Source organism: Astyanax mexicanus, chromosome 1 (assembly GCF_023375975.1).
Source record: "Astyanax mexicanus isolate ESR-SI-001 chromosome 1, AstMex3_surface, whole genome shotgun sequence".
NCBI classification, from domain to species: Eukaryota; Metazoa; Chordata; class Actinopteri; order Characiformes; family Acestrorhamphidae; genus Astyanax; species Astyanax mexicanus.
The window spans coordinates 129,627,275-129,653,450 of record NC_064408.1 but is presented as its reverse complement, the minus strand read 5'-3'; the positions used below and the strand labels follow the sequence as shown (position 1 = coordinate 129,653,450).

At 40.0% G+C, this 26,176-nt stretch overlaps 2 protein-coding genes across 3 annotated transcripts in view; one reads left to right on the top strand and one right to left on the bottom strand.

Annotated features, from left to right (window-relative positions):
• Nucleotides 1-26,176, bottom strand: part of LOC111196242 (zinc finger protein 239-like) — a 443,969-nt gene that overhangs the window by 140,924 nt on the left and 276,869 nt on the right. The gene's annotated exons all lie outside the window — the stretch shown is intronic.
• The window catches only part of smarcc1a (SWI/SNF related, matrix associated, actin dependent regulator of chromatin, subfamily c, member 1a), a 44,449-nt gene that overhangs the window by 10,837 nt on the left and 7,436 nt on the right, over nt 1-26,176 (top strand). Inside the window, exons 9-27 of one of the 2 annotated variants that reach the window (XM_022685855.2) lie at nt 500-625; nt 2,186-2,280; nt 3,382-3,509; nt 4,768-4,827; nt 5,005-5,042; nt 5,632-5,753; nt 5,876-5,947; nt 6,695-6,808; nt 8,046-8,199; nt 8,881-8,991; nt 9,106-9,162; nt 10,554-10,812; nt 12,071-12,232; nt 17,085-17,140; nt 17,350-17,497; nt 18,703-18,863; nt 20,326-20,460; nt 25,133-25,421; nt 25,512-25,640. In XM_022685855.2, the coding sequence (XP_022541576.2) occupies nt 500-625; nt 2,186-2,280; nt 3,382-3,509; nt 4,768-4,827; nt 5,005-5,042; nt 5,632-5,753; nt 5,876-5,947; nt 6,695-6,808; nt 8,046-8,199; nt 8,881-8,991; nt 9,106-9,162; nt 10,554-10,812; nt 12,071-12,232; nt 17,085-17,140; nt 17,350-17,497; nt 18,703-18,863; nt 20,326-20,460; nt 25,133-25,421; nt 25,512-25,640 (2,416 nt within the window). Of the gene's footprint in view, nt 1-499; nt 626-2,161; nt 2,281-3,381; nt 3,510-4,767; nt 4,828-5,004; nt 5,043-5,631; nt 5,754-5,875; nt 5,948-6,694; nt 6,809-8,045; nt 8,200-8,880; nt 8,992-9,105; nt 9,163-10,553; nt 10,813-12,070; nt 12,233-17,084; nt 17,141-17,349; nt 17,498-18,702; nt 18,864-20,325; nt 20,461-25,132; nt 25,422-25,511; nt 25,641-26,176 lie in introns of both variants that reach the window. The other variant, XM_022685854.2, reaches the window with a different exon arrangement.

Genomic DNA, 26,176 nt, shown 5'->3' with positions numbered 1-26,176 from the left:
TTAAGACTATGATTGAAGTGAAACAGAGACAGAACATGTTTTTAAATACAGTACAGAGCTAAGGGATTAGTACAGCTGCCTATGAAACAGTCAGGTGTAGGATTTACTTACAGTATTTATATATGGTTTGTGTCTTGTTGGTCACTCTGATACTGTTTATTGTTTCCACTGGAGCCAAAATGCAGCAAGACAAACAACTTAAAAGTAGCAGAAGCATCTTCTATACAAATACCTGCTCTCCACCATACTCTATCGCTATCGCTGTGTTGCCAGATCCCTCTTAAAAAGTCCACACTTAACAGTTTTTTTGCCCCGCGAGACAGGTTTAAGCCTGACGAGATATATCGTCCGTTTTAATCTCGCGAGATCTCGTCACACCCCTAATATTATATCGTGAGAAGCCCTGAGATGATCACCTGTAGTGGAGACTATTGGAATTGACCCTTGTTGAAGTTCTGGGTGACTGTTTTTGTCGGTGTGTTTTCTGATCCTGTATCAGGTGCATGCTAAGTGGGTGTTGGACACGGACGCGTTTAACGAGTGGATGAACGAGGAAGATTACGAGGTGGACGAGAACAGGAAGCTGGTGAGCTTCCGGCAGAGAATCTTCCCCCGAGAGGAGGAGGTGAGTCCGACCTTTTCTTCATTAGCTGGATTATTTAATTCAGTGTTTCTCACTGTTGTTCCTGGAGATCAGATTAAATCAGGTGTATCTGTGTAGTGCTATATAACTGGTGTTTTTACATAGCAGTGTTATATGTACATATATATGTAACGTACATAATGTATAAAATACAAAAACCCTGCTTTTATTGCACGGAAAATCTGTCTCTGATCTGGAGAAAAAAAATCTTACTACTAGAGCATCTCAAAAAATTTTAATATCATTGAAAAGTTAATTTATTTCAGTAACTCAATTCAATTTGCTGTCCAATAAAAAACACTTTTCTCCAAAAAACATTGTAAACTTTCAATGGAAGTCAATGTAAAAAAGATGTAATTTCAGGTCATTTTGAAGTGTTTCTATTGGTCCGTTCATCAAGAAATTTTGGTACAGTCTAAGGAACAGTTTGTCTGTTCAAATGAAAAATAGACAAACTAAAAATAGACAAATTGAGGTGTTTTTCATTGGACAGCGAAAATATGCAATATAAATGTATTAAACACAGAGTGATCTATTTTAAGTGTTTATTTTATTGTTGAGGATTATGAAGCTTACAGCCAATGAAAACCCAAAAATCAGTGTCTCAGAAAATTACAATGTTATATAAGACCAGTTGGTACTTTGGGCAGTGTGGGCAGTGTGCCAAGTCCTGCTGGAAAATGAAATCTGCATCTCCATAAAAGTTGTCAGCAGCAGAGGGAAGCTGTAAGATATGAAGTGCTGTAAGATTTTGTGGGAAAACAAAACTGCACTGACTTTAGACTTGATAATAAAACACAGTGGATCAACACCAGCAGATGATGGACATGACTCTCAAAACCATCACTGATTGGTGGAAACTTCACACTAGACCTCGAGCAGTTTGGACTGTGTGTCTCTCCACTCTTCCTCCAGACTCTGATCCCTTGATTTACTTTAAATGAAATGTAAAATGTACTGATGATCAGTGATGGTTTGGAGAGACATGTCATCTGCTGGTGTTGATCCACTGTGTTTTATTATCAAGTCTAAAGTCAGTGCAGTTTTGTTTTCCCACTAAATCTTACGGATTTCATTTTCCAGCAGGACTTGGCACACTGCCCGCACTGCTAAAAGTACCAATTGGTCTTATATAATATTCAAATTTTCTGAGACACAAACTTTTGGGTTTTAAATGCATGTCTTACTGTATAGCTTTATTACAGTCTTCAATATTAAAGAAAGAAAAGAAATATAAAAATATAAACGAAAGAAAACTCACTGAAAAAGAGAGAGAACAGGTGAGTCCAGGTCTGTCTGTTTGTCTGTCTCTGTTTTCTTGTGTGTTTTTGTCGCCCATGCTCTGTAGCTCTTCCTCCTCTCGCTCCACCCTTCCTCATCCTCCACCCCTCCCTCCCTCCTTCCCTCCGTCCGTCCCCTGCCCCTCCCCGCTGTGTGTGAAACCGTTCCATTCTCATATTCTGGCATTCTCTTGCTCTTTCTCTCATCCCTCACTCCGTCACCGTGAATAACCATCAGTCTTCCCGTACGCCCGACCGCAAGGAGCGAAAGTCCCTCGCCGGAGGAAAGAAGAGGCGGCGCTCCCCGTCCCCGCCCACCACCCCCGCCGAGTCCCGCAAGAAGGGTGGAAAGAAAGGGTAAATCATCCCAAACTATCACCACTAACTCGAATTAAAGCGATAGAACTTAATCAAATTTAACCAGTTGATTACAGGGTTCCTGCAGGTCCGGGGAAAGAACTAACGTTAGCAGAGAGCTAGATAACATTAGCGGCACGTTAGCTAACCTATGCTAATGTCAGCAGCAAGCTAACTAACTTTAACAGCAAGCTGGCTAAGACACTAAGTTTAGCTAGCTGAAACAAGCTAGCTAACGTTACTAGGGATAGAAGTAAGGTTAGTGGAAAGCTAGTTAACATTAGTGGCGAGTTAGCTAACATGTATACTAATGTCAGCAGCAAGCTAACTAACTTTAGCGGCAAGCTAGCTAACATTTAAATTTAGCGGCAAGCTAGCTAACATACTAATGTTAGCTAGTGAATGCGAGCAAGCTAACGTTACCAGCTATAGAACTAAGGTTAGCAGAGAGCTAGCTAACATTAGTGGCGTGTTAGCCAACACACTAATGTTAGCAGCAAACAAACTAAATTTAGCAGCAAGCTAGCTAACATTACCGGGGATAGAAGTAAGGTTAGCAGAGAGCTAGCTAACATTAGTGGCGAGTTAGCTAACATACTAATGTCAGCAGCAAGCTAACTAACATTAGTGGCAAGTTAGTGAACATTAAATTTAGCGGCAAGCTAGCTAACAAACTAACTTTAGCTAGCGAATGCGAGCAAGCTAACGTTACCAGCTATAGAACTAAGGTTAGCAGAGAGCTAGCTAACATTAGTGGCGTGTTAGCTAACACACTAATGTTAGCAGTAAGCTAACTAACTTTAGCAGTAAGCTAGCTAACATTACTTAGGACACAACTAAGGTTAGCAGAGAGCTAGCTAACATTAGTGGCGAGTTAGCTAACATACTAATATCAGCAGCAAGCTAACCAACTTTAGCGGCAAGCTAGCTAATATACTAACTTTAGCTAGCTTAAATGAGTAATATCTGTCCCTGTGTTAAAGGAATGATTCAATTCACCACAACCAATGTATACTAAATCGATAGTTTGAGCTAAAACAGCTGTAAACTTACTGTTAAGCTTCACTAACAGTGCTGATCTTACTTGTTCTGCCGCCTCAGAAACCCGGGGCCGCACTGGAAACGCCGAGGTCACCGTGACGACGACGAGCAGGACGAGGATCTCACCAAGGACATGGAGGATCCATCACCTGTTCCAGGAATGGAGGAGGTTTCGCTTCCCAAAAACGGTAAACTGACTACTGATTTATGATGCTCGTGTTACAATAATTAGGTTAAAATTAGAGGTGTGCCAAAAAATCGATTCACATAAGAATCTTGATTCTCATTTACTACGATTCAGAATCGATTTAAAATGTCCCAAAATCGATTCTGAGGGGCGGGTTTTAGACTGATTTTGGGCTGGGTATTTTTGTTGGACCTGGCAACCCTGGGGATAGGGCTTGTCCCTTCAAACGGAGATCTTCCAGACACACACAGAGCGTAGGTGTTTGAGAATCACCGGTAAGATGGCAGAACAAGCACTATATTACATTAGATTAACGTGTAGTTTCAATGTTTTATGGCAGAATGCTTCATAACAAGCATAAAAAAGATCGCTAGTAGTTAGTTTCAGTAACTGTTAGCTAGCTAACTAGCTAACTTTCCAGTTCCACCTTAAATAACGCTACAGGTGGCAGCGGGCTGCAGCATTTAAGGCGGAACGGAAAAATAACAATAAGCTAATCAGAGCTCATTTCAGCTCCTCATCACAGAGGAATTAAGGAATGGACCATATGAATTAATTTCTCCACCTCCTGCCCCCTTTCTGAAGAAATACAACCACCTTAAATTAACTAGTTAATCAGCAGCTGCTCCTGAACTTTAGCGCTCCACTGCTATCATCACATCAGCCCAGCAGCGTCACCTACACACCACCGCTAGTAGCCTGGTAATAAAGCAGTGTTATTTATTATTTATTTATTGTTCATTAACGTCATTGTGATATCCCAGTGATTTCTCTGTCACTGAGGACCCACATTCCTGCACATTTTATTGTTTTTGTAACACATTACTTGCTCCAGGACCAGTGTATATTATGGAGGGTTTTTTTTCAATAAGATTCATAAGCCAGAAGCAGAAATTTTTATAATTCAAATCGTTTTGAATCAAAAATCGATTTTGAATCGAATCGTGGCCCCCAAAATCGGAATCGAATCGAATCGTGAGATAGTAAACGATTCCCACCCCTAGTTAAAATACGATCACAATCGATGAGATCAGTACTGGATGCTAGGGCTCTTCGGGCCCTCAGGCAGCACTGCATTAATAACAGGCTGTACTGTTAATCACTGCATGAAATCAGGAGCATTTGAAGAAATATTTATTACAGTTTGTGAACACAGAAAAAATATCTTTCATGGACGAATTTCCATATTTCAGAAAGACTATGCTAAACCACACACTGCATCCGTCAGCACAGCTTTACTTTTGTGTTTCTGTCTGCAGTGAATCAGAAGAAAGACAGTGAGAATGCGCCGGTGAAGGGAGGGACCGTGGCTGATCTGGGTAAGAAGGACCTCTGCATCCCTGTACAAATGAATAAAGCTCATTTTTAAACTGAATTCAGTGTAAAAAGTCATTTTGAAGCGTTTCTATTGGTCTATTTGTCATGTAATCAATTCTAAATACAATATTATTAAAAGTTGAAAAACTTCCAGATTCACGTTTTACTTTCTCTTTTAGATGAACAGGAAAACGGCTCAGTAGCGTCTGGTGGCAAAGTAAGAGTTGCTTTACTTTCTTCTGATTCTCAAAGCTAACTGAGTTAAGTTAAGCTAAGCTAAGTAAACAAAACTAATATAAAAAAAGACTCTTTTAAAGTCAAACAAGTGCTGGATGTTAATCTACACAGATTTCTTTCCTAAAAAATATATTTTCAGTAAGCTTAGATTCCTAAATTTCTCCAGCACTAAGGCTGGAGCACTAGCATTAGCATCTTAACCGCTTGCAGTTAGTGGCTAATGTCGCCCAACAGCGCTACACTGAGGAACCCTGAGTGTTCCTGTAAGCCAGGATGATATTAGCTAGCGGTTTGTCCAACGTAGCTTGTTTTAACACTCTAAACACGCAGACTACAGTCCAATATACTCACCTCTAAACGGAGAAAGAGCGAGTGCTTAGTACTGTGGTTAGCAGCTAATGCTAATACTGCTCCAGCCTTAGTGCTGGAGAAACTAAACTGAAACTCCTGTATAACTCTGTACTTCAGCTGAGTGACTTTACTGCTCCTTAATACCTGGCTGAAAGAATTAATACATAAGTGTTAATGTGTGTAACGTGTGTTTTATTGATTGATTGATTGATGAACAGGATGATGAAGATCAGGCTAAAGCGGAGGTGAACCGTCTGATCGACTCTGGAGAAGATAACGTTACAGAACAAACCCATCACATCATCATCCCCAGCTACTCCGCCTGGTTCGACTACAACTCGTAAGAGCCTCAGTCCTCTTTACGCAGCTTTTACAGGATCCTGTTGCTGAGAATTATTATTAAAGTATTAAAACCTCGGAAATATTGAAAAGTTTTGAATTGTTTGAATTTTCCATTTTTAGGATCCATGAAATCGAAAGACGAGCTTTACCGGAGTTCTTCAACGGCAAGAACAAATCAAAGTCTCCCGAGATGTAAGTGCAGCAGTAGACGAGCTATATACCAACTTATTCCATATTACAACTTTTCCCTTTAATGACTTCATTTATGAGCTTCAGGCAGGTGGTGCTTTTATATCTTAATGTGTTGATAATTATATTTATTTAGACTAACTTTATAGGGGTGAGAGGACACTTCTGGAAAATACTAATATATGTTCTAAAAGTGTATTTGTGTATGTACTGAATTTATTTGCACCATAAGGCACATCGGATTGTAAAGCGTATTATTTTTAGAGCTGTATGTAAATCTACACAGATTTTTCTCCTGAAAACTGTTTATATGTGTGGGTAAAGTAAACTTGGACCAGATTTTTACTAATGCCACCAGACAGCGCTACACTAAGGAACTCTTGTGTTCTGGTTTGTTTTAATACAGTAAACACCCAGAATACAGTCCAGTATACTCTCCTCTGAACTCCAAGAGCTAGCTAGTGCTTAGCGTGGTTAGCGGCTAATGCTAATGTTGCTCCAGCAATGCTAGCCGTGGATAGCAGCAAACTACAGCCTGATGTACTCTCCTCTGAACGGCAAAAGAGCTAGCACTTAGTGCTGTGGTTAGCGGGTAATGCTAATGCTGCTCCAGTCTGGATACTGATACTCCTGTTTAACTCTGTACTCTGGATTTTAAGAGCAGCTTAATGTGTTAAAAATACAGTATGTGTTTGATCTTTTCTTACTGTAATTCTGTTTCTCTCTCACTCTCCTTTTCTCTCCGCTCAGATATCTGGCGTATCGTAACTTTATGATCGATACGTACCGGCTGAACCCTCAGGAATACCTCACGTCCACCTCCTGCAGACGCAATCTGACTGGAGACGTTTGCGCTGTGATGAGGTAGATATCATTAACTCAGGATCTTAATCATATTAATGATCAGTAAATGTAGAAAATCTGCCTTTATGTCCCGGTTTCTTAAATCACCGTAAAAACTGCTTAAGCAACACCATAGCAACCTCCTTAACAACACCTTAGCAACCACTTAGAAACGACATAGCAACCAACACAGATACCATAGCAACCACTTAGCAACACCATAGCAACTAGCTACAGATCAACACTGCAGTCGCACTCAGTTTCTGCAAGAACTGAAATCTAGATACAGTTGTTTCTTTAAGTGTTGTCACGATACCAAAATTGACTTTCGATACAGTATATCTGCCATAAGATCTCAATACTGATACCAATACTGAAACTATATCATGGCTAAAACATCAGAAATAATCAATCAACCTGTATTTTATCTCGAAAGTACATTAAGGGCAACCTCATTTTCAGTGTAGCCGAGCAAATTTACAAAAGCAGGGATTGACATGACAAAGAAACTAAAAAACTAAATAACTAAATTTAATTATAAAACAAACAGTAAATAAAAGTAGAATAAAAATAAACAAAAATAAATAATAAAACTTTGTTTATATGAAAAGAAATTAAGATCAACAGAAACAGGTAAAAATAAGATAAATGTAACTTCTACGTAATACAATAAAATATTCAAATAAATAAATGAACTAAACAAATAAAAATATAATATAATAAAAGAAAATCAAAAGTTAATAAGCAATAGTACAAACTATTTAAATGACTATATATTTAAAAAAAGGAAAGATAAACAGGAAATAAAGAACTAAAATAAAAGCTATTTAAATAATGGATTAAATATGGGATTAAAAGTTATTAGATGTTTTTATTAATAATAAAAAGAAAAACGTAAGTCATAATTCGATTATGAAGTTTCTTTGAGATAAATTTTTATTTGCGACCAGATCAGATTAATCGGTTTAATAACGCTTAATACATGTTTAAAACATTTTCTAGCGTTAGATATCATGATTATTATTATAGTATGGAAGTTGAAAGGGTAAACAATCTCTATACTGGAATCTCTTGTTCGCCTCCACAAAAATGATTCTTTTTTTTTTTTGTAATTTTTTTTTGCTTCTATATGTAAATAGAAAAAAAGTTAGAATTTTATTGTAATTATTTATTTATTTATTAATTTTTTTTGTAGAGCTTTTGGCACCTCGAGACTGTTCTGGGTTTCTGATGTTTCTCTTTGATGTGGTGTTTTTAGGGTCCACGCGTTTCTGGAGCAGTGGGGACTCATTAATTACCAGGTAGATGCCGAGAGCAGACCACTGCCCATGGGACCCCCGCCTACACCCCATTTCAACGTCCTGGCCGACACGCCCTCGGGCCTTGTTCCGCTTCACCATCGCCCTCCGCAGGTCAGTGTGTGGAACAGCAATCAGTCGTTCCTATATAACAGTTTTAGCTACAAGGGCATGGCTACATCAGAACTCATCTTCACTAATGTCAGGCTTTTAACATTTTACTAAACAGAACTGTGCAGGAGTAAGCTTTTTAGCTTTCCCTTCGGCTGTGGCTTCGTTTGATTGGTCCGCATCTATAAAAGGAGCTCAGTCAGAATTTAACACTCCCGACACAGCAGAAAACCTTACAGGGTCTGATTTAAAAAGTTGACTCTACATCGCAAATTCAGCAGTTTTAGTCTAAATCATTTACGTGTGTTTTAATTTGAAGTCTTGACATGCTTTTACGTTAAAAAAAATAGCTTACAGCCGTATCGCTGTTGCTGCTGTTGATGAGGTGCAAAAGAACACTTTTCTTTTATAGAACTGCGTGAAGCTTCATAACCCAAAATTCTGTCATTTTGTTCTACTGCCTCAGTCCGTAAGCTTCTCACTTTCAGTACTGATTTAGTATTTCTCAGCTTGCCCAGAAATGTGTGTTCTAACAAATATTGCTATCTCCAGAAGCAAGAAAGAATGCTGCTTAGGTTTTGCCAGATGTTACAATTATTTTAAATTTAATGTATGTATTTTTTTTGTAATCTTACGCTTTCACCACCTGTATCCTAACTGATCCCTCGTATTTCTCTCTGCCAGGTTCCTCCTGCTCAGCAGATGCTGAACTTCCCAGAAAAAGGCAAAGACAAGCCCACAGACCTGCAGAACTTTGGTCTGCGGACGGACATGTACTCAAAGAAGAGCACCAAAGTGAGTAAATGCAGATCTGTGACCTTTCTTTTACAGCAAAATTCATTACCTTTAATCTTTCACAGTTTATATCTGGTGCTACTGAAGGGAAATATAATAAATATTGTTTTTCAGGGTAAAGGAAGCGGCACCAGAGAGTGGACTGAGCAAGAGACTCTACTGCTGTTAGAGGTAAGAGCCTCGACCAATCACAGAAGCTTCTGTCTGATAAAAGCATTATGCTTACTTTGAGACTGCAGCTCCTCCCACCTCAGTGTATATCACCATACACCACATTCCAGATTGACCATATGTTTCGCACTATAAGGTGCACCGGATTATAAGGCACGTTTTATGCGACACTAGTAAGGAACAGTGGTGTCGACGTGTTTTTCTTCTAAGACAAGCTTTGATTTTTTTTGTTGAGTTTATTTAAAAAGATTTTTTGTAGATTTCCAGATTTCCACTAAAGCTGAAGCATTTCCATTAGCGGCTAACCGCTAACGGGTTATGCTAATGCTGCTCCAGTAGTGCTAGCTGGGGATTGCAGCAGGCTACAATCTGCTAATGCTCATCTTTGAATGGCCAACGAGCTAGAGCTTATCGCAGTAATACTGCTGGAGAACCAAACTGAAACTCCGGTATGAAGTGTATAAAGTATAATTGGAGTATTACTGCTCCATAATACCCGACTAGTAGAATTCATACATAAGAAGCACAGACTATTTAGGGGAAAATTTAAAGGATTTAAAGTGTGGAAAATACAGTATTATGCAAACTGATTTTAGTGTTTTTTTTTTATTTTATTTTATTAACCTCTTTAAGCTCAAGCCTAACTTTACCAGTTTCCACTTGAAATTATAAGCTTTTCACTCTTAATATTAAATAATTTAGAGGCAATTTTAAGAATTAATATTACTTGGAAGCCTTTAGTGAATTAATTGAAACACTTAAAATTATTAAAATGATCATGTAATGACAAAATATGGGGAAAACAAGAGAAAATACTGGCGCTTTTCAGATTTTCTATTTTTATTTATTTTATTTTTTCAGGTCAATAAAATGAAATGTTTATATGGATAAAGGTGTTTTTTTTTTTTTTTTTTTTTGAAGCTCTATATTTTGCTATAATTGCTTAATTTATAGAGCACTTTAAAAACAACAGCCACAACAAAGTGTTGTACGTAGCATAGTATTGGATAAAAACTAAATACTAGAAACAATAAGACAAATTAAAATAAGTTAATAAATAGTTAATAAATCTTTTACATTCACCATGTATATTTATAAAATAAAATTAAATTTATTTGTGCAGCACTTTTTACAGCTGATGTTGTCGCAAAGCAGCTTTACAGAAATGGTACCACAGGACAGAAAATCAGACAAACAATTAACATAAAATACAGAACCTTCAGTGAGCAGCAGAGAAAATCTCTCTCAGAGCTGGAGGAGGAAGAAACACAGGGAGGAGAAAAGAGAAAATGTAAAAATTGGCGTACTAACTGGAAACAGTGTTTCTACGATTAGAGTACTGTTGATGTTAATCCAGACAGTGTTTAACTGCTGCTGTGGATGTCCTGCAGGCTCTGGAGATGTATAAGGACGACTGGAACAAGGTGTCGGAGCACGTGGGCAGCAGGACGCAGGACGAGTGTATCCTGCACTTCCTGCGGCTGCCCATCGAGGACCCGTACCTGGAGAGTTCGGAGGCCACGCTCGGACCCCTGGCCTACCAGCCCGTCCCCTTCAGCCAATCAGGAAACCCCGTCATGAGCACCGTGGCCTTCCTCGCCTCCGTGGTGGATCCCAGAGTCGCTGCTGCCGCCGCCAAGGCTGCCCTGGGTGAGTTACTCATATACAGCTCTGTAACAACGAAGAGAGCACTTTCTGAATCAGTTTGTTTTATTCTATAAACTACAGACAACGTTTCTCCCAAATTCCCAAAAATATTCTCATTTAGAGCATTTATTTACAGAAAATGAGAGAAAATGCAGAGCTTTCAGAAGTTCATATTCATAAAGTTTTAAGAGTTCAGAAATAATCAATATTTGGTGGAATAACCCTGGTTGGTTTTTAATCACAGTTTTTTTTCATGCATCTTGGCATCATGTTCTCCTCCACCAGTCTTACACACTGCTTTTGGATAACTTTATGCTGCTTTACTCCTGGTGCAAAAATTCAAGCAGTTCAGTTTGGTGGTTTGATGGTTTGTGATCATCCATGTAGGCAGCAGGTCCTAGATGATTGAGTTTGGTTGACGCGTAGCAGTTACCACAGAGTCCACTTTTTGTGTTAAAAAATGTTTACTAAGAAAAAGTTTTCCAACAAGCACAAAAGTAATATGCTACGGTCTAAAAACCGTGTGCTCCATTTTCCACCTAAGTTTATTCTGCTGCTCTAATTCGCCCTCTAGTGAGCAAAAAAAAACATTCTAGAACATCCTGTTGTATTTCTTAAAGAGACAGGGTACAATTATACTACAAATAAAACCAACATAAAGGAAACATTATTTGTGTCTCTTAAAAATGGCAAAGAAATAAAGAAAGAAAGAACAATATAACAATATTTACAAAACAATATATACATTAAAGGCAGTCCTTCTTTTGGCTCCTATAATCCATCTTCCTCTTGATTATATTCCAGAGTTGTTTAATTTGATAAAATCAAAAACTCATTTTTAAGTGATGTCTTACTGTATATTACACAAGTCATGCCGTTTTCAAACACTTGAATATAGTTTTAGTGTTGCGCGGTAAAATGTATGGCGTTAATTTGGTGCCAGAAGTTCAAATCAATTAACCTTTATTTTCTCTCAGGAAAAACATTGAGGGTGACCCTCATTTACAATGTTGCCGAGCATTTATAACATCAAAGGAGTTGAACACTTATTTCTTTTTTATTTTACTATATTTTTACTATATTTTACTATTAAATTAGTAAAAAAAAAAAAACCAACATTTAATAAATATATATATATATGTAAAGCAGAAAATTCTAAAATACCATAAAAAAATAACAAAATTGACACAAGAAGTAAAAAAATGTACATTTTATAAGTAAATAAGACTTAATGTTAATTTATGGTGTTTTTGGTATGTAGAGGAGTTTTCTCGGGTACGTGAGGAGGTTCCAGCGGAGCTGGTTGAAGCTCATGTGAAGAAGGTGCAGGAGGCGGCGAGGAACACCGGGAAGGTGGATCCAGCCTTCGGCCTGGAGAGCAGCGGCATCGCCGGCACTGCGCCGGAGGAGCCGGAGAAAACGGGTAAATAAGAGGGTTTCTGAAGCTCCTCACTTCATTTATCTTTAATCTTAATTAAATGAAACAGGAGTCCTGGTGGTGCTCTCTGAGCCCCGTCTCAACAGAGCCAGCGCACCACTCTTTATGCACTCAGCAGCCCCAAGGGTCCTGTTCTCCTCCACTACTTCACTACTTTATCCGGCTCTTAATGAGCCGAATCAAGAGTATAAATATTTAACTGCGGTTTAACTGAGCCTTTACACCCCCCTGTCTTCTGCTGTAATCCTGGCTCTGTCCTCCAGAGAGCGCCAGAGCACCACTGACTCTAGAGACAGCAGGAGGATGATGCTCTTTGTTCTCAGTTTCTGATGCTGGTTTAATCATTTCCTCACAATATTAGCAAGAATTATGGCTGTTCCTCCACTGCAAGTAGAAATGTAGATTAATTATTTTATATTTTCACACAATTTATCTGAACCATTTCTCCTTACATTTTAATAAAACAGCCTCGTTCCTCCTATTTTATTTCAGCTCGTTTTTATTCCGGCTTCTCGTCGTTCATTAAAACCCCTATCCAGATAAATCTCTCCATCCAGATAGAGTGAATCTGATTGTGATTGGATGTAGAGAAGTATAACACAGTTTTGAACCGTTTAACTCCTGTTATAATAAAGCTTTTGCTCCTGAATATAAACCTGCCCTTTAATTCAGAAAAACAATCCAATATTCCTGGCTGGCCACAGATGGAGAGACAAGACAGAGAGAAACAGGGAGGCGGGACTCAGAGAGAGGAGACTACACAGAGAGAAAGAGGAGACGAGAGACAAAAAGGAGAGAGAAACAGGGAGATGAGACGAGACACAGAATAAATCAGAGAGAGGAGACTCACAGGGACAGAGAGAAACGGAGACGGGGCACACAGAGAGAAAGAGGAGACGAGAGACAAAAAGGAGAGAGAAACAGGGAGATGAGACGAGACACAGAATAAATCAGAGAGAGGAGACTCACAGGGACAGAGAGAAACGGAGACGGGGCACACAGAGAGAAAGAGATGCAGAGAGAGACGAGAGACACAGGCACACAGAGAGGAGATGAGAGAATAAGAGACACCGAGGGAGACGAGACAGACGCACAGAGACGAGACCCACAGAGAGACAAAATATGAGGCAGAGAGAGATGAGACTAAGAGACAGAGATGAGACTAAGAGACGGAGATGAGACTAAGAGACGGAGAGAGATGAGACTAAGACACAGAAAGAGAGAAATGAGGCAAGACCCACAGAGAGACAAGAGATGAGGCAGAGAGAGAAGAGACTAAGAGACAGAGAGGCGAGAGACACACAGACGAGACGAGACTGTCTGCATCTGTGTCTTAGTCTCCTCTCTCTGTCTAAGAGACACAGATGAGACAAAGAGACGAGAAGACGAACATATATAGAGAGAGAGGCATAGAGATGAGACATCACATGTATCATTATATTTTCTATTCTTCTGTAAAGTTTAATTCTGATACACAGGCAGTACTAGTCTAGCACCTCTCCCAACCTCTCTTATTACAGTCTAAGCAGTGAAACCAGTGTCTGATAATCAGCCTGCATTATTATCTTACTAAAATAAAAATGGCTTATATAATAGCCGATAATAAAGAGGTGGTGTTTGATTGTGTGCGAGGGGAAAGTGCAAAATAACAACTATTCTGTTCTGTTATCTACTTCCTTAGATTTGAACCTTTTTCGCGATTATCAGGTTTATTTTAGAAAACAACAAAAACGAGATTTTAGTGCTTTTACTTTTAAGGGTGTGGAGACTCGTTTTAGGGATTTATAAGACCTCCTAAAAAGGACTAGCGACACCCCTGGCCCCGCCCGTTTCTCGAGGACCTTACTATGTATTAAATACCCGCCGGTGATGCCCGCGTGGGCGTAGGCGGCGGCGTGGCCGGGGCAGCGAGGCTGGGGGCACGTGTGGGATGGAGAGAGATGACCATTTGGATTAGAGCGGCGCTGGCAGATGGGCGGCGGGGGGGAGGGGCTGAATCTGGGTCAGTTAATGTGAGCTCTGTGTACCAACGTTCAGAACACACACACACACACACACAAACGAACAAAAAGACACAGCTGTTTGACCACGGTTACCTCACTGCGGTTTGTTTTATATGTTATAAATGATTAGCTTTCTCTCGTTATCAGTCTTTATCTGTCTCTCTCTGTTTCCATTAAGGATGCACCAAATATACGATTTTACCCACCATATTTGACACTATTAGCTGCACTTAAATCCTTTAATTTTCCCTAAAATCATCAGAGCTCCTTATAATCCGGTGCTCCTTATGTTTGAATTCTATCAGTCAGGTATTAAAGAGCAGTAAAGCCACTCCACTGAAGTACAGAGTTATACAGGAGATTCAGTGAAGTTTCTCCAGCACTAAGGCTGGGTGCATTAGCCGCTAACCGCAGCGCTAGCTCTTTCACTATTTACAGGTGAGTATATTGGACTGTAGTCTGCACGTGTACTGTGTTATAAAACAAGCTTTGTGGAATGAACCACACGCAAATGTCGCCCTGGGTTAACAGAGCACTCAGGATTTCTCAGTCTAGCGTTATCTGGTAGCATTTACGTCCTGCTAGAGCTGTGGTTAGCGGCTAATGCTAATGCTGCTACACCTAGCCTTAGTGCTGCAGAAACTTCACTGAAAATCACTCTTAGACAAAATATTGTAAATCTAACCTTACTGTAATTAAACAAAAGCACTTTTCTCACCCAAATAAACAGTTTTCAGGAGAGAAATGTGTGTAGATTAACATCCAGCTTTCAGAAAGAAATTGTTTTATGTTTAATAATTACTTACCTACACTTTAATGTAGGCATCCTTACTAGTGTTGCTTAATGCGTCTTATGTATGAAAATGGGATACACAGTGCATTATTTAATGTCATGGCAGAATAGATCTCTGATGTAAAAAAAAAAAAGCATGTGTTTTTAAATATCATTAAATATGTCTCAGAGCAGCAAAATATATTTTTCCAAATAGTTTTTTTCTGATATCGTGCTGCTCTAACTAACAAATTTTAAAGTGTAGTTTCATTACTGCTTTTTCTTAAGAAATTAATACAAATATACATTAAATGCTATTTAATTTATTCAGTGGTAAACAAATAAATAAAAAATGCAAATATCTAATTTTAGTGCATCTTTACTCTCAACCTCTCTATATACATTTTTGCTTTTTTACTTTTTCTCCATAATCTGTATCAGAATATGCTGAGAAATGTACCAATAGAAATGCTCCAAAGGCTGCATTCACATTACCAGGCTGAAGTGACACAGATTTCTTTTATGGCTGTTGATCGGTGGACATGCAACATGAATGAGAGCGATCAAATCATGCGTCTTTTTGCATTTACACATTAGCATTTGCGCTACGTGCTTCTCTCTCGTACCCACACTGCATCTCTTGGTGCAGTTGTGCAGCTATAGCTGCAAAAAAAAAAAAAACAGCAAAAGCAAACCGCCTGTCCTTTTTTCACCTCCTGGACCTGAGCATGAACTTCAGAGCAGCTGTTTTCTCTCCACTCCAGCAAAAGATGCTCCACATATGAGCTGCTAACTCATCCATTTCCCTTTATAAAGCTACGAGTCTCTCCTCTCTCTAATATGAGGGTTTTTGTTGTTGGAAGAAGGAGGCGTTGAAGAAGGAGGCGTTTATACAGGTATCAATGTGCAGCATGTGAGACGGAGTTTCAGGAACAGATTCGTTCACATTACACACAGATACAGATCACTTATATTTACAGTGAATGTGAACCGACAAGATATAAAAAATCTGAGAAAAAAATCGGATTTGAGCAACGTGTCTCGTTTCCTGTAAAAGTTGATGTTTTAATGGTGAAGAGACAGGTAGTGATTAGTGTTCTCCTGCAAGCGTGTTGGCTTGTTAGGCTTTGTTAAAGGTATCGGGGGAAGATCAGACCACACACACACACACACACACACACACACACACTCTGAGTGTTAGACAGTTAGTCTTCAGAGACAGGCAGCTATTAGCCGTCGGCGAGCTCTTTATCCTCCTCTTTATTACCAGTATGAATAACTGTGGCGCTTCCTGCCCGGCCCCACTGAACCGCTCACAAAGCACTATTGATTACATGCTGGATTCCTGCGCAGACCCTGGATCAGCTGCTGCTTCAGAGCGTCTGCGTCTTGCCGTCTACAGGTTACAGGTTCTGGATCAGTAGGGGTGTATAAATCACAGTTTTCTGAAGATATTAAAGACTATATTTTAGATTTATCTGAGTAGAGATCTGCAGACTCTTGGTGAGATTTTAATCTCAGTATCTTTATAAAGGAGAGTCACCTGGAACAGTTTTCTCAGCGTCTTGAAGGAAGGAGTTCCTGGAGGTGCTGAACAATAGTTGCTGCTGCTTTTCCTTCACTTTGCTGTGAAGCTCCAGCTCATCCCAATTAAATCACCTCAAATCACCATCTCAGTTCATCAGCTTTAGATCAGGGGATTAATGTGGAGGAACAACACTTTTTTTACTCTTTTCTACAGAATTACATATACGTCTCTTAATCGTTTTCATCTCTTTAATTTTATTCTATACTATAGAAAATGCATTAAATAAATGGAATGGTTTTCAAACTTTTGAAACATCTTTTCATTTATTAGGTTAAATACCAAAAACATTGTCATTTTTATTGCATCCTTACTTAAGTCTCATGGATAAGGATATGTATGGTTGAGATAAAGGTCAATAATAATGTTGCCTAAACCAAATTAACGTAAATGTTACACATATTAACTGTTTTTGTTTTAAATTTCTTAAATTAAGTAGCTAAGTAGTGATTTTAAATGTAATATCTTTTTTTTCAGAAACAGCAGAGCCAGAAAAGATGGACACGGACTCAGAACCTCCACAGACAGACAAGGTCAGTTTTATCTCCACCTATTTTGAATTGGAGTGTAGTTTACGTTTTATCTTTGTTTAAACTTTTCTTATAATTAGCCCATTAATTTTTATCCGTTGTAAACATGACAATTTTTTGGTTTGCAGCTTTTATCTTGGAACTCTCTTTTCAGTTTATGTACTTGTATTTATACATTATTTATTCGTTTTTTGATCGTACTTTGTGAGAAGGCGGAGTCGAAGGATGAAGCCGAGAAGCCTAACGATTCTGCGGAGAAACCGGCGGAGGGAGAGAAGGTGAAGAGCGAACCGACGGATAAACCCGAGCGTGAGGAAGAGGAGGGTGAAGGAGAGACGAAGGAGGCGGCGTCTGATGCTGGTAAACAAACAGTACATTATTAGAATGTCTTGCGCTTTAAACTTTAACTGTATTATCAGAGCTGAATTATTTACTCACTACAGTTCACTAAACACACTGCAGATTGAAGCACTGTAATTCAGTGTTTCATTGTTACAAGAGTCCTCAGTATCATGCTACGTTAGCAATGGCAGCAAGAACAGTTGCCCAAAGTTGCAAGGTAGTCATATTACGTTGCTGAAGGTAGCGATGATGTCACGGTTCGCGGCCGAAAGTAGCGTCGCGATTCGTTGTCCACGGTAGTGGTGGCGTCACATTTGGTTGCAAATGGTAGCAACTGCATTACAATTAATTGGCCGCGTTAGCTATAGTGTCACGATTCATTGCAGACAGTGGCGCAGTCATGGTTCTTTGCAACAAAATGTGAAGCTGCCTCTACCGTTGGCAAACTGTAGCAACTGCATCACGATTCGTTGACCACTGTAGCGACAGCATTGCGATTGGTTGCCCTCTGTAGCGACGGCTTCACAGTTCGTTGCCTACAATAGTCACATTACGTTGATTTGATTACCGCAACCACATAAAAGTACTGCTTCATTAGTGTAAGTTCACTTATGGGCTAGTCTTAGGGAGTTTAGAGCATCTGTGTTTCAATAAGCATATTCATGTTTGACACCACATATCGATAAAGTATCACAAATGCCAGAGCCTTAGTTAATAGTGGATTAAAATCACACTACAGTTGTTTCTAGGGCTGCACGATGCATCATTGCTGCATGGTCATCACAGACACAAGGTTTCTGCAGTATGAGTCTAATTTTTTTTCCTCAAAGCATGGAATTTAATACCTTAAAGGGTTGTACTTATACACATGATTAGCATATAGGATCAGAGTCTGTCATAACAATGCTATGATAGTTTGCTCAACTTAGACCGAATGTCTGACGTGTGTTTCAATAGTGTGTTCGCTTAAAAGCTGCATCTGAAAATATGTATGTAGTGGTGTCACGAGAAATGTTACAAAACCGATACCGTTAGAAACGAATGTGATGACAGAGGAGCGAACATAGAATTAAGAATTCATTTAAATTAAAAATGAGTTGAGTGTTCCAAGAGGAAAATAACCGAATATCTCTGGAAGAAATTAAAAGGAAAGTTAATATTTTTAAAACCTCTTTATTGTTAGCAGAGTTAGCATGTGTTTGTTTGTGGTGGTCTTGTTTCAGAGAAGGAAAAGGAGGAGGCGATGGAGGTGGCAGCGGAGGAGGGTAAGGAACCCGCAGAGACTCAGGAAGAGGGCAGCAAGAAACTGGAGCTGGACGTGGGCGAGGGGAACATCGCCACCGCTGCAGCCGCTGCGCTCGCCTCCGCCGCAACTAAAGCTAAGGTAGGAAACGGGAATGTTGCCACTAGAATCCTTGTCCACTCCTCCATGGTGATGAAATTAGGGAGCTGGAGAGAATGTTGGAGAACTTGCGCTCCTCCATCTTTCTTTTCAGGATGCCCCACAGGTGCTCAATAGTGTTTCTGTCTGGAGACATGCTGAACCAGTCCAGCACCTTTACATTTAACAGTTCACTGAAAACAAGCAGACTAAGGGCATGGAATACTGGAACTGTTTCCTGTGGTCAACCTTTAGAGAAGTACAAATACAAGTTTGTGTTGCGTACAGTCAAGCATGGTGGTGGTAGCATCATGGTTTTGGGGGCTGGGGGGTTCCCTTCAGAAACCTGCCCAACAACCTCAAAAACACAATTCTAATTGCGCTTTTATACCTAAAGAACTCCGATGAGCTTTAAAAGAACCTTTGTTTCCACCAGTTTTAGTAGAACAGTGAAAACGTCACATCGTACGTCATCGACAGAGGGCGTTGCATAGCGGTGGTAAACATGGTTTGCGCTGAAGGACCTAGTATTTTTCGGTTTTCCTCACAAACGTCACACGTTTTTAGTTCTGGAACCTACTTTTGTTGGTGAAAAAGTGACGAACGGTTCAAAATTAGGTTTGCGAGCCAGAACGGTGCTGTTCCGCATCGTTGAAAAAGCTTTATAAAAATTGACACTGTCTTGCTAAAGAAACTGAAGAAACTGGGCTAGAGTGTCTCCAGACCTAAACTTATTGAGCATCTGTGGGGCATCCTCAAATGCAATGTGGTGGAGCCCAAGTTTTCTAAGGGCTCTTTTCCACCGGCATGGTGTTGGTGCTGGTGCCAGGTTCCCGATCGGTTCTTTGCGTTTCCACCGCAAAATTACAGGTTCTCGCCCAGAAAAGCCGGTTCCGTTCTGGTCCCACAATCTTGGTGGTCTGGAAGCAGCGAACCTGTGATGTGTGCGGCCAAAGGGCGGGGTGTTCGGTGCGAAGTTGTTGTTTTAGTCATCACACAAAAAATAAAAAAAATCACACTTTAAACTAGAGCTGCATGATATGGGCAAAATATCTAATTGTTTTTTTTTTTTTCACAGAATATTGCGATAGCGAGTTAAATTGACTCTATTTTTTGGGTCTTAAATTATATTTATTGTAGTCTACAATAGCTCTTATAAAGCATTAAATTTGACTTTTTAAAAGTGTGCAAGAACCCTGAATGTGAGGAATACACTCGCTTTTGCGAGATGTTGTATAATCTCTTAAAAGAAAACCAGCTCTATTTTAAAATTGATTTTTTTTTGTTTAAAGTGTTTACGATAATCACAGTCTCTCAATATTACTCATATATGTAACCTGTAACGTTTTATTTATAATTTTTTTAAACCCCTTGCTGTTTTTTTATAACTTTAGTAAATATTTATTTCCTGCTCTGAGTAAAGTGCTGATTTATTTACCGGGTTATTTCTCGCTGTGTTTTTCAGCACTTGGCCGCTGTGGAGGAGAGGAAGATCAAGTCTCTGGTGGCTCTACTGGTGGAAACTCAGATGAAGAAGCTAGAGATTAAACTCCGTCACTTCGAGGAGCTGGAGACGATAATGGACCGAGAGAAAGAGGCGGTGAGGAGGATTCTCCACATTCTGTAGACCTTTCATGATATAAAATCCAGTGAAAAATCAGTGTACAGTTTTCTGATGAACGCCAAATGTAGTCCGTATAAGTATAGAACATCATCTGTTATTATTAAATAATATATTTACTGTAGTTTGGCTGTTCAGTGCCCTGGATAACATGGAGTGGGATGCTAACACCACAGTAGCAAATATATAGCAGAAGCTAACACTGCAATAGCAATGCTAAGTAGTGATCCTGGTCACTGTAACTGCTGCAGTTGCGATGCTAATACATTATTAGTAGGGGTGTCACGATTTCGATATTTCATCGAAATCGGTCGAAATTATGTCATGGTCTCTAGCATCGAAGTCAAAAAAGATGATCGACGATCCCTCCCTCTAAGCTACGCAATGTTATTTTATGTTATGTTGCACATTGCTGTGTTAATAGTGCACACTGCTGCTACCAAAAAAAGCCACTAGATGGCATTACATATATATCTTAATTAAATTATTTAAATCTGACCATGTTGTGTATTACAGATCACTTTTTGCATCACTGATATCAAGCCCATCTTTTGAAATAAGATATTGTAAATTTGATGAATCAAACCAATGACTGACCATAGACCAATCTTAAACTGGCATAGGCCTCTCTGCTGTAAAAAAAAAAAAAAAAGAAAGAAAATCGATAATCGATTTTAGTGACCCTAAAATCGAGGATTTAGAGAATCGTTAATAAGCTATGATCAGCAGAAGAGACTTTGCAATAGCAATGCTATTATCACAGTTAGCTATGCTGGGTGATGTTGATAGTGTGATAGTTTTACCCAGCATTAAAACTGTGGCAATAGCATCACTAACACTGCGATAGCGGTACCTCAAGACACAGTAGCATAGGAAGCCTGATGCTAATGCGTAAGAATAGTGATGCTGGGTGAGGCAATAAGTGTGTAATTTATGTATCTGTGTTTAATTTTAAATATATTTTAAAATTGTAAATGTATAATGGCAGTACATAAAGGGAACATTTATGAAAGAAAGGAAAGATTTTAACCCCGTTTTTCTGCTGGTTCAGTGAGTAACAGGGCTAACAAACATTACTAACTACACCAAACAGCAAACACTGCAGTCATGGCTAAGGTTAACATGTTTAAAATGTTTTTAGTTTTAGATAAGCAGCTATTTTTTCTGTTTCTCTACTCGGAGATCCACATTTACTATTAAAAAATAACTTATATTTAAGTTAATTATAAAAAATTAAAGCTCTTTCCATTTATTTAGTCATGTTAGGGGTGGCCAAAATTAGGCAGAGCTGTACAAAGTTTGACTGGCATCTATAAGGCATTAATGTGGCATCTAGCCCCGCCCTCTATCGGTATCGCCAATTAACCAATCAAGCTCAAAGAAGATAAGCGAATAAAATCAGCCCCAAAACATGCATCAGTTCATCTCTCACAAAAACTGTGTTAATCTGTTTTTTGGCTGAAGTGGCTAATTTTAAAAGGTGGGTGCACAATCTGAGTGTGTGCTCTAAATTTGGCAACACTACCATTTATTATTCATGAATTAATTCAGTTTCATTCATAATTAATTTTATTAAGAATTAAAGTCTTAATATACCACTGGTGGGGTCCTGAAACAAGCTGTATTGGTGACTTCCTTCTCCCGTCAGACTCTGGGCTGTTTTCTGTGACAGTAAAGCTCTGAATGTGTTATTAATACGAACTCGAGGCTGTTCTCTGTGGCAGTAGAACACTGTTTAGTCAGTACAGATTCTGGGCTGTTCTCTGCGGCAGTAAAGTGCTAATCGTGTAGTCTCTACAGACTCTAGGCTGTTCTCTGTGGCAGTAAAGTGCTTGTGTAGTTTGTCCAGACTCTAGGCAGTTCTCTGTGGCAGTAAAACAGTGTTTTGTAGTCTGTATGGACTGGGCTGTTCTCTGCGGCAGTAAAATAGTGGGTTTTTTTTTACTGCCACAGAGAAGAGCCCAGAGTTCGTATTGATTAGTGTTTGTAGTCTGTACAGACTCTAGGCTGTTTTCTGTGGCAGTAAAGCACTGATCATGTAGGCTGTACAAACTCTGGGCTGTTCTCTGTGGCAGTAAAACAGTGTTTGTAGTCTGTACGGACTCCGAGCTCTTCTCTGTGGCAGTAAAACAGTGTTTGTAGTCTGTACGGACTCCGAGCTCTTCTCTGTGGCAGTAAAACAGTGTTTGTAGTCTGTACGAACTCTGGGCTGTTCTCTGTGGCAGTAAAACAGTGTTTGTAGTCTGTACGATCTCTGGGCTGTTCTCTGTGGCAGTAAAACAGTGTTTGTAGTCTGTACAGACTCTGGGCTGTTTTCTGTGGCAGTAAAGCACTGATCATGTAGGCTGTACAAACTCTGGGCTGTTCTCTGTGGCAGTAAAACAGTGTTTGTAGTCTGTACGGACTCCGAGCTCTTCTCTGTGGCAGTAAAACAGTGTTTGTAGTCTGTACGAACTCTGGGCTGTTCTCTGTGGCAGTAAAACAGTGTTTGTAGTCTGTACAGACTCTGGGCTGTTCTCTGTGGCAGTAAAAGTTTATAGTCTGTACGAACTCTGGGCTGTTCTCTGTGGCAGTAAAACAGTGTTTGTAGTCTGTACGAACTCTGGGCTGTTCTCTGTGGCAGTAAAACAGTGTTTGTAGTCTGTACGAACTCTGGGCTGTTCTCTGTGGCAGTAAAAGTTTATAGTCTGTTAGAACTCTGGGCTGTTCTCTGTGGCAGTAAAACAGTGTTTGTAGTCTGTACAGACTCTGGGCTGTTCACTGTGGCAGTAAAAGTTTATAGTCTGTTAGAACTCTGGGCTGTTCTCTGTGGCAGTAAAACAGTGTTTGTAGTCTGTACGAACTCTGGGCTGTTCTCTGCGGCAGTAAAGTGCTGATCGTGTAGTCGGTACGAACTCTGGGGAGCTGCTGTCTTCACTCTTTACCGTGATGAAGCAGCGCGGGATGCTGAGGTCACGGCTGCGGAGAGTAACCCAGTTTAGCAGCTGGAAATAGTGCGTAAAGAATAGGTCTTTAAATAGCTCAGAGCTCTTTCACCGACTGTGTGCTGCGAGGCATTGTGAGGGACTGCGTTTCAGAGAATCAGCATAAAAGGGCTTTTATTTTGTCGCTTTGTAAAGGAAACACTGTGGCATTAGCATCATTTATTTCAACATTCGTAGCATTGCAATCTTAACGTTAGCCATAATCACTTTCATCACAGTAAAAGCCTTGCTTAGTATCAATAACATGGTATTAGCATTGCTATTACAGCATTAGCCTCTCCCAGCAATGCTATTGTGGTGTTAGCATCATTATTTCAGCGTTATCCTTTTTCAGCATCACTGTTACTAGCATCACAATCACAGCATAAGCCTTGCTCCGCATCACATCATCGCAGAGTTTACCTCGCTTGGCAACGATATTGTGGCTTTAGCCATGCCTTTACCAGAGTTGTGATACAGTTATAGCATTATCCTCGTTTAGCATTGCTACTGTGGCATTAACGTCATTACCTCAACATTATCCTTTCTCAGTATCATCTCCATCTTAGCATTAGCCTTGCTCACCATCACTAATGTAACATTAGCATTGCTCAGCTTCATAGCTGTTGAATTAGCTTTGCTATCTTGGCGTTAGTCTCGCCCATCAATGCTAATGTTGCATTAGCGTCATTGTCTCTGCATCATCCTTGCTCAGTATCACTAATATAGTATTACCATCACTACAACTATAGTATTTGCCTTTCCCAGCTATTATGATGTGACATTAGCATCGCTGTAGCAGTGCTTACTTTGCTTAGCATAAATTCTGTGGAATTAGCATCGCTGTATCAGCATTATCCTTGCTCAGCATCACTAACATGGAATTAGCATCACCATCACTGTTTGCCTCACTGATCAATGCAGCGTTAGCCTCACTTAGCATTGCTACAGTGGCATTAGCATAATTTTCCCAGCATTAACCTTGCTCAGATCATCGCATTAGTATTAGCATCACTATCATAGCCTTAGCTTTGCTCAGCAATGCTCCTGTAGAAACTAGCATCATTTTCTAACCATTTTCCTTGCTCAGCATCATCGTTGTGGTATTAGCATCACTATCATAGCATTAGCATTACTATTTGCTCTGCTATTAGCATTGCTACTGTGGCATTAGCATCATTATCTCTGCATTATCCTTGCTCAGCTTAACCTTAGCCTTGCTCCTCAATGCTCCTGTGATTTCAGCATCATAGCATCATAGCTGTGCTGTTAGCATTGCTAATATTCTTGTTAACTGCGTGTTTGTTATACAGGATGCTTCTTAATCCTATATATTGTTGACCTTGATTTAAAACAATTGCGTTATATTGAATTGTAACCCCTGTCTCGTAATTTTGTATCATATTGGCAAGTTTTTGGCAATAATTTTAATTTTGGTATAATATTTTGATTCCATTAGTTTCTGATGTTTTAGGTTTTTGCTGTGGTATATTTTAGCAGATCTTATCGAAAGTCATAATTTTGGTATACCTACTACTAGCTATCTCTTCAGCAAAGACTGTAGGGCTTTTATGTGCTTATAAATAATCAAATTCATGATTTGCGCTGAAAACTGTGCATAAAAATGTAACTTAGCGTGAAATTTGTGTTTAATTGGACCTTGTTCTGTGTTCTCTCTGGTTTTCCAGCTGGAGCTCCAGAGGCAGCAGCTGCTGACGGAGAGGCAGGCGTTCCACATGGAGCAGCTGAAGTATGCGGAGATGAAAGCTCGCCAGCAGATGGAGCAGCAGGCGGCGGCAGCGGCGGCGGCAGGTCAGCAGGGTGCCGGGGGTCACGCCCAACCACACGGACCCCCGGGCCACGGACCCCCACCACACGGACCACTGACCCACGGCCCACCTCCCGGCATGCACCCCGGACACCCCGGGTACCCGCCGATGCACCATCCGCTGGGACCCCACCATCCGTCACAGTCAGGTCGGTGCACAGGGTCTGGAATTTTGAACTCCTCAGAATCGAACGTTTTATCGTAACTTTGTACTTACGCTGTTTTTGCGTTTCGTTCAGGACCAATGGTTGGACCAGGTCAGCCCATGCCAGGCCGGATGATGCCGGGGCCGAACGCTGGAGGACCCCCGCCGGGTGGGATGCCTCCTTTGATGGGGCCCAGGCACCCTGGAGCCCCCAATGGCTTGTGTAAGTGTTTACAGAGCAATGCCGTTGTGTGTACTGATGAGCGCCGATTCACTGAATATACGGCCATAGGGGTAGGGCAATAGGGCAATTTCATATTGCAATATTTTGTCGAAAAGGGGTATGTCATATTGTATCATACACAATAAAACCACCATTGTTTTCACCTTGTTCTCCTTTTCCGTTAATTATCTACTGGAGTCACTGAATAATAATCTCTCCTTCAGAGTTTGGTTCACAGTACGTTTCTGTGGCTGGTTTCCTGCGTTATTTCTCCTTAGTTTGTTATTTCTGAAGTTTAACACAGTGTCTGAGGAGAGCTCTGTGTCGCCTCTGAGTTTCCCCACAGCTGTTTTTATTTACACCAGCTCAGAGCCTCACGTCAACATATGGGCGTGTAAACCATGTTTAGAATCATTGATTCCAACCTGCACTCGATTCCTGATCCGAATCATTCAGTGAGTTGGCTCTATACTGCCAAATTCTTTAAAATGTTCAAACTAGGCATAGATCAAATTATTAAAATCCACTTCTTTCCT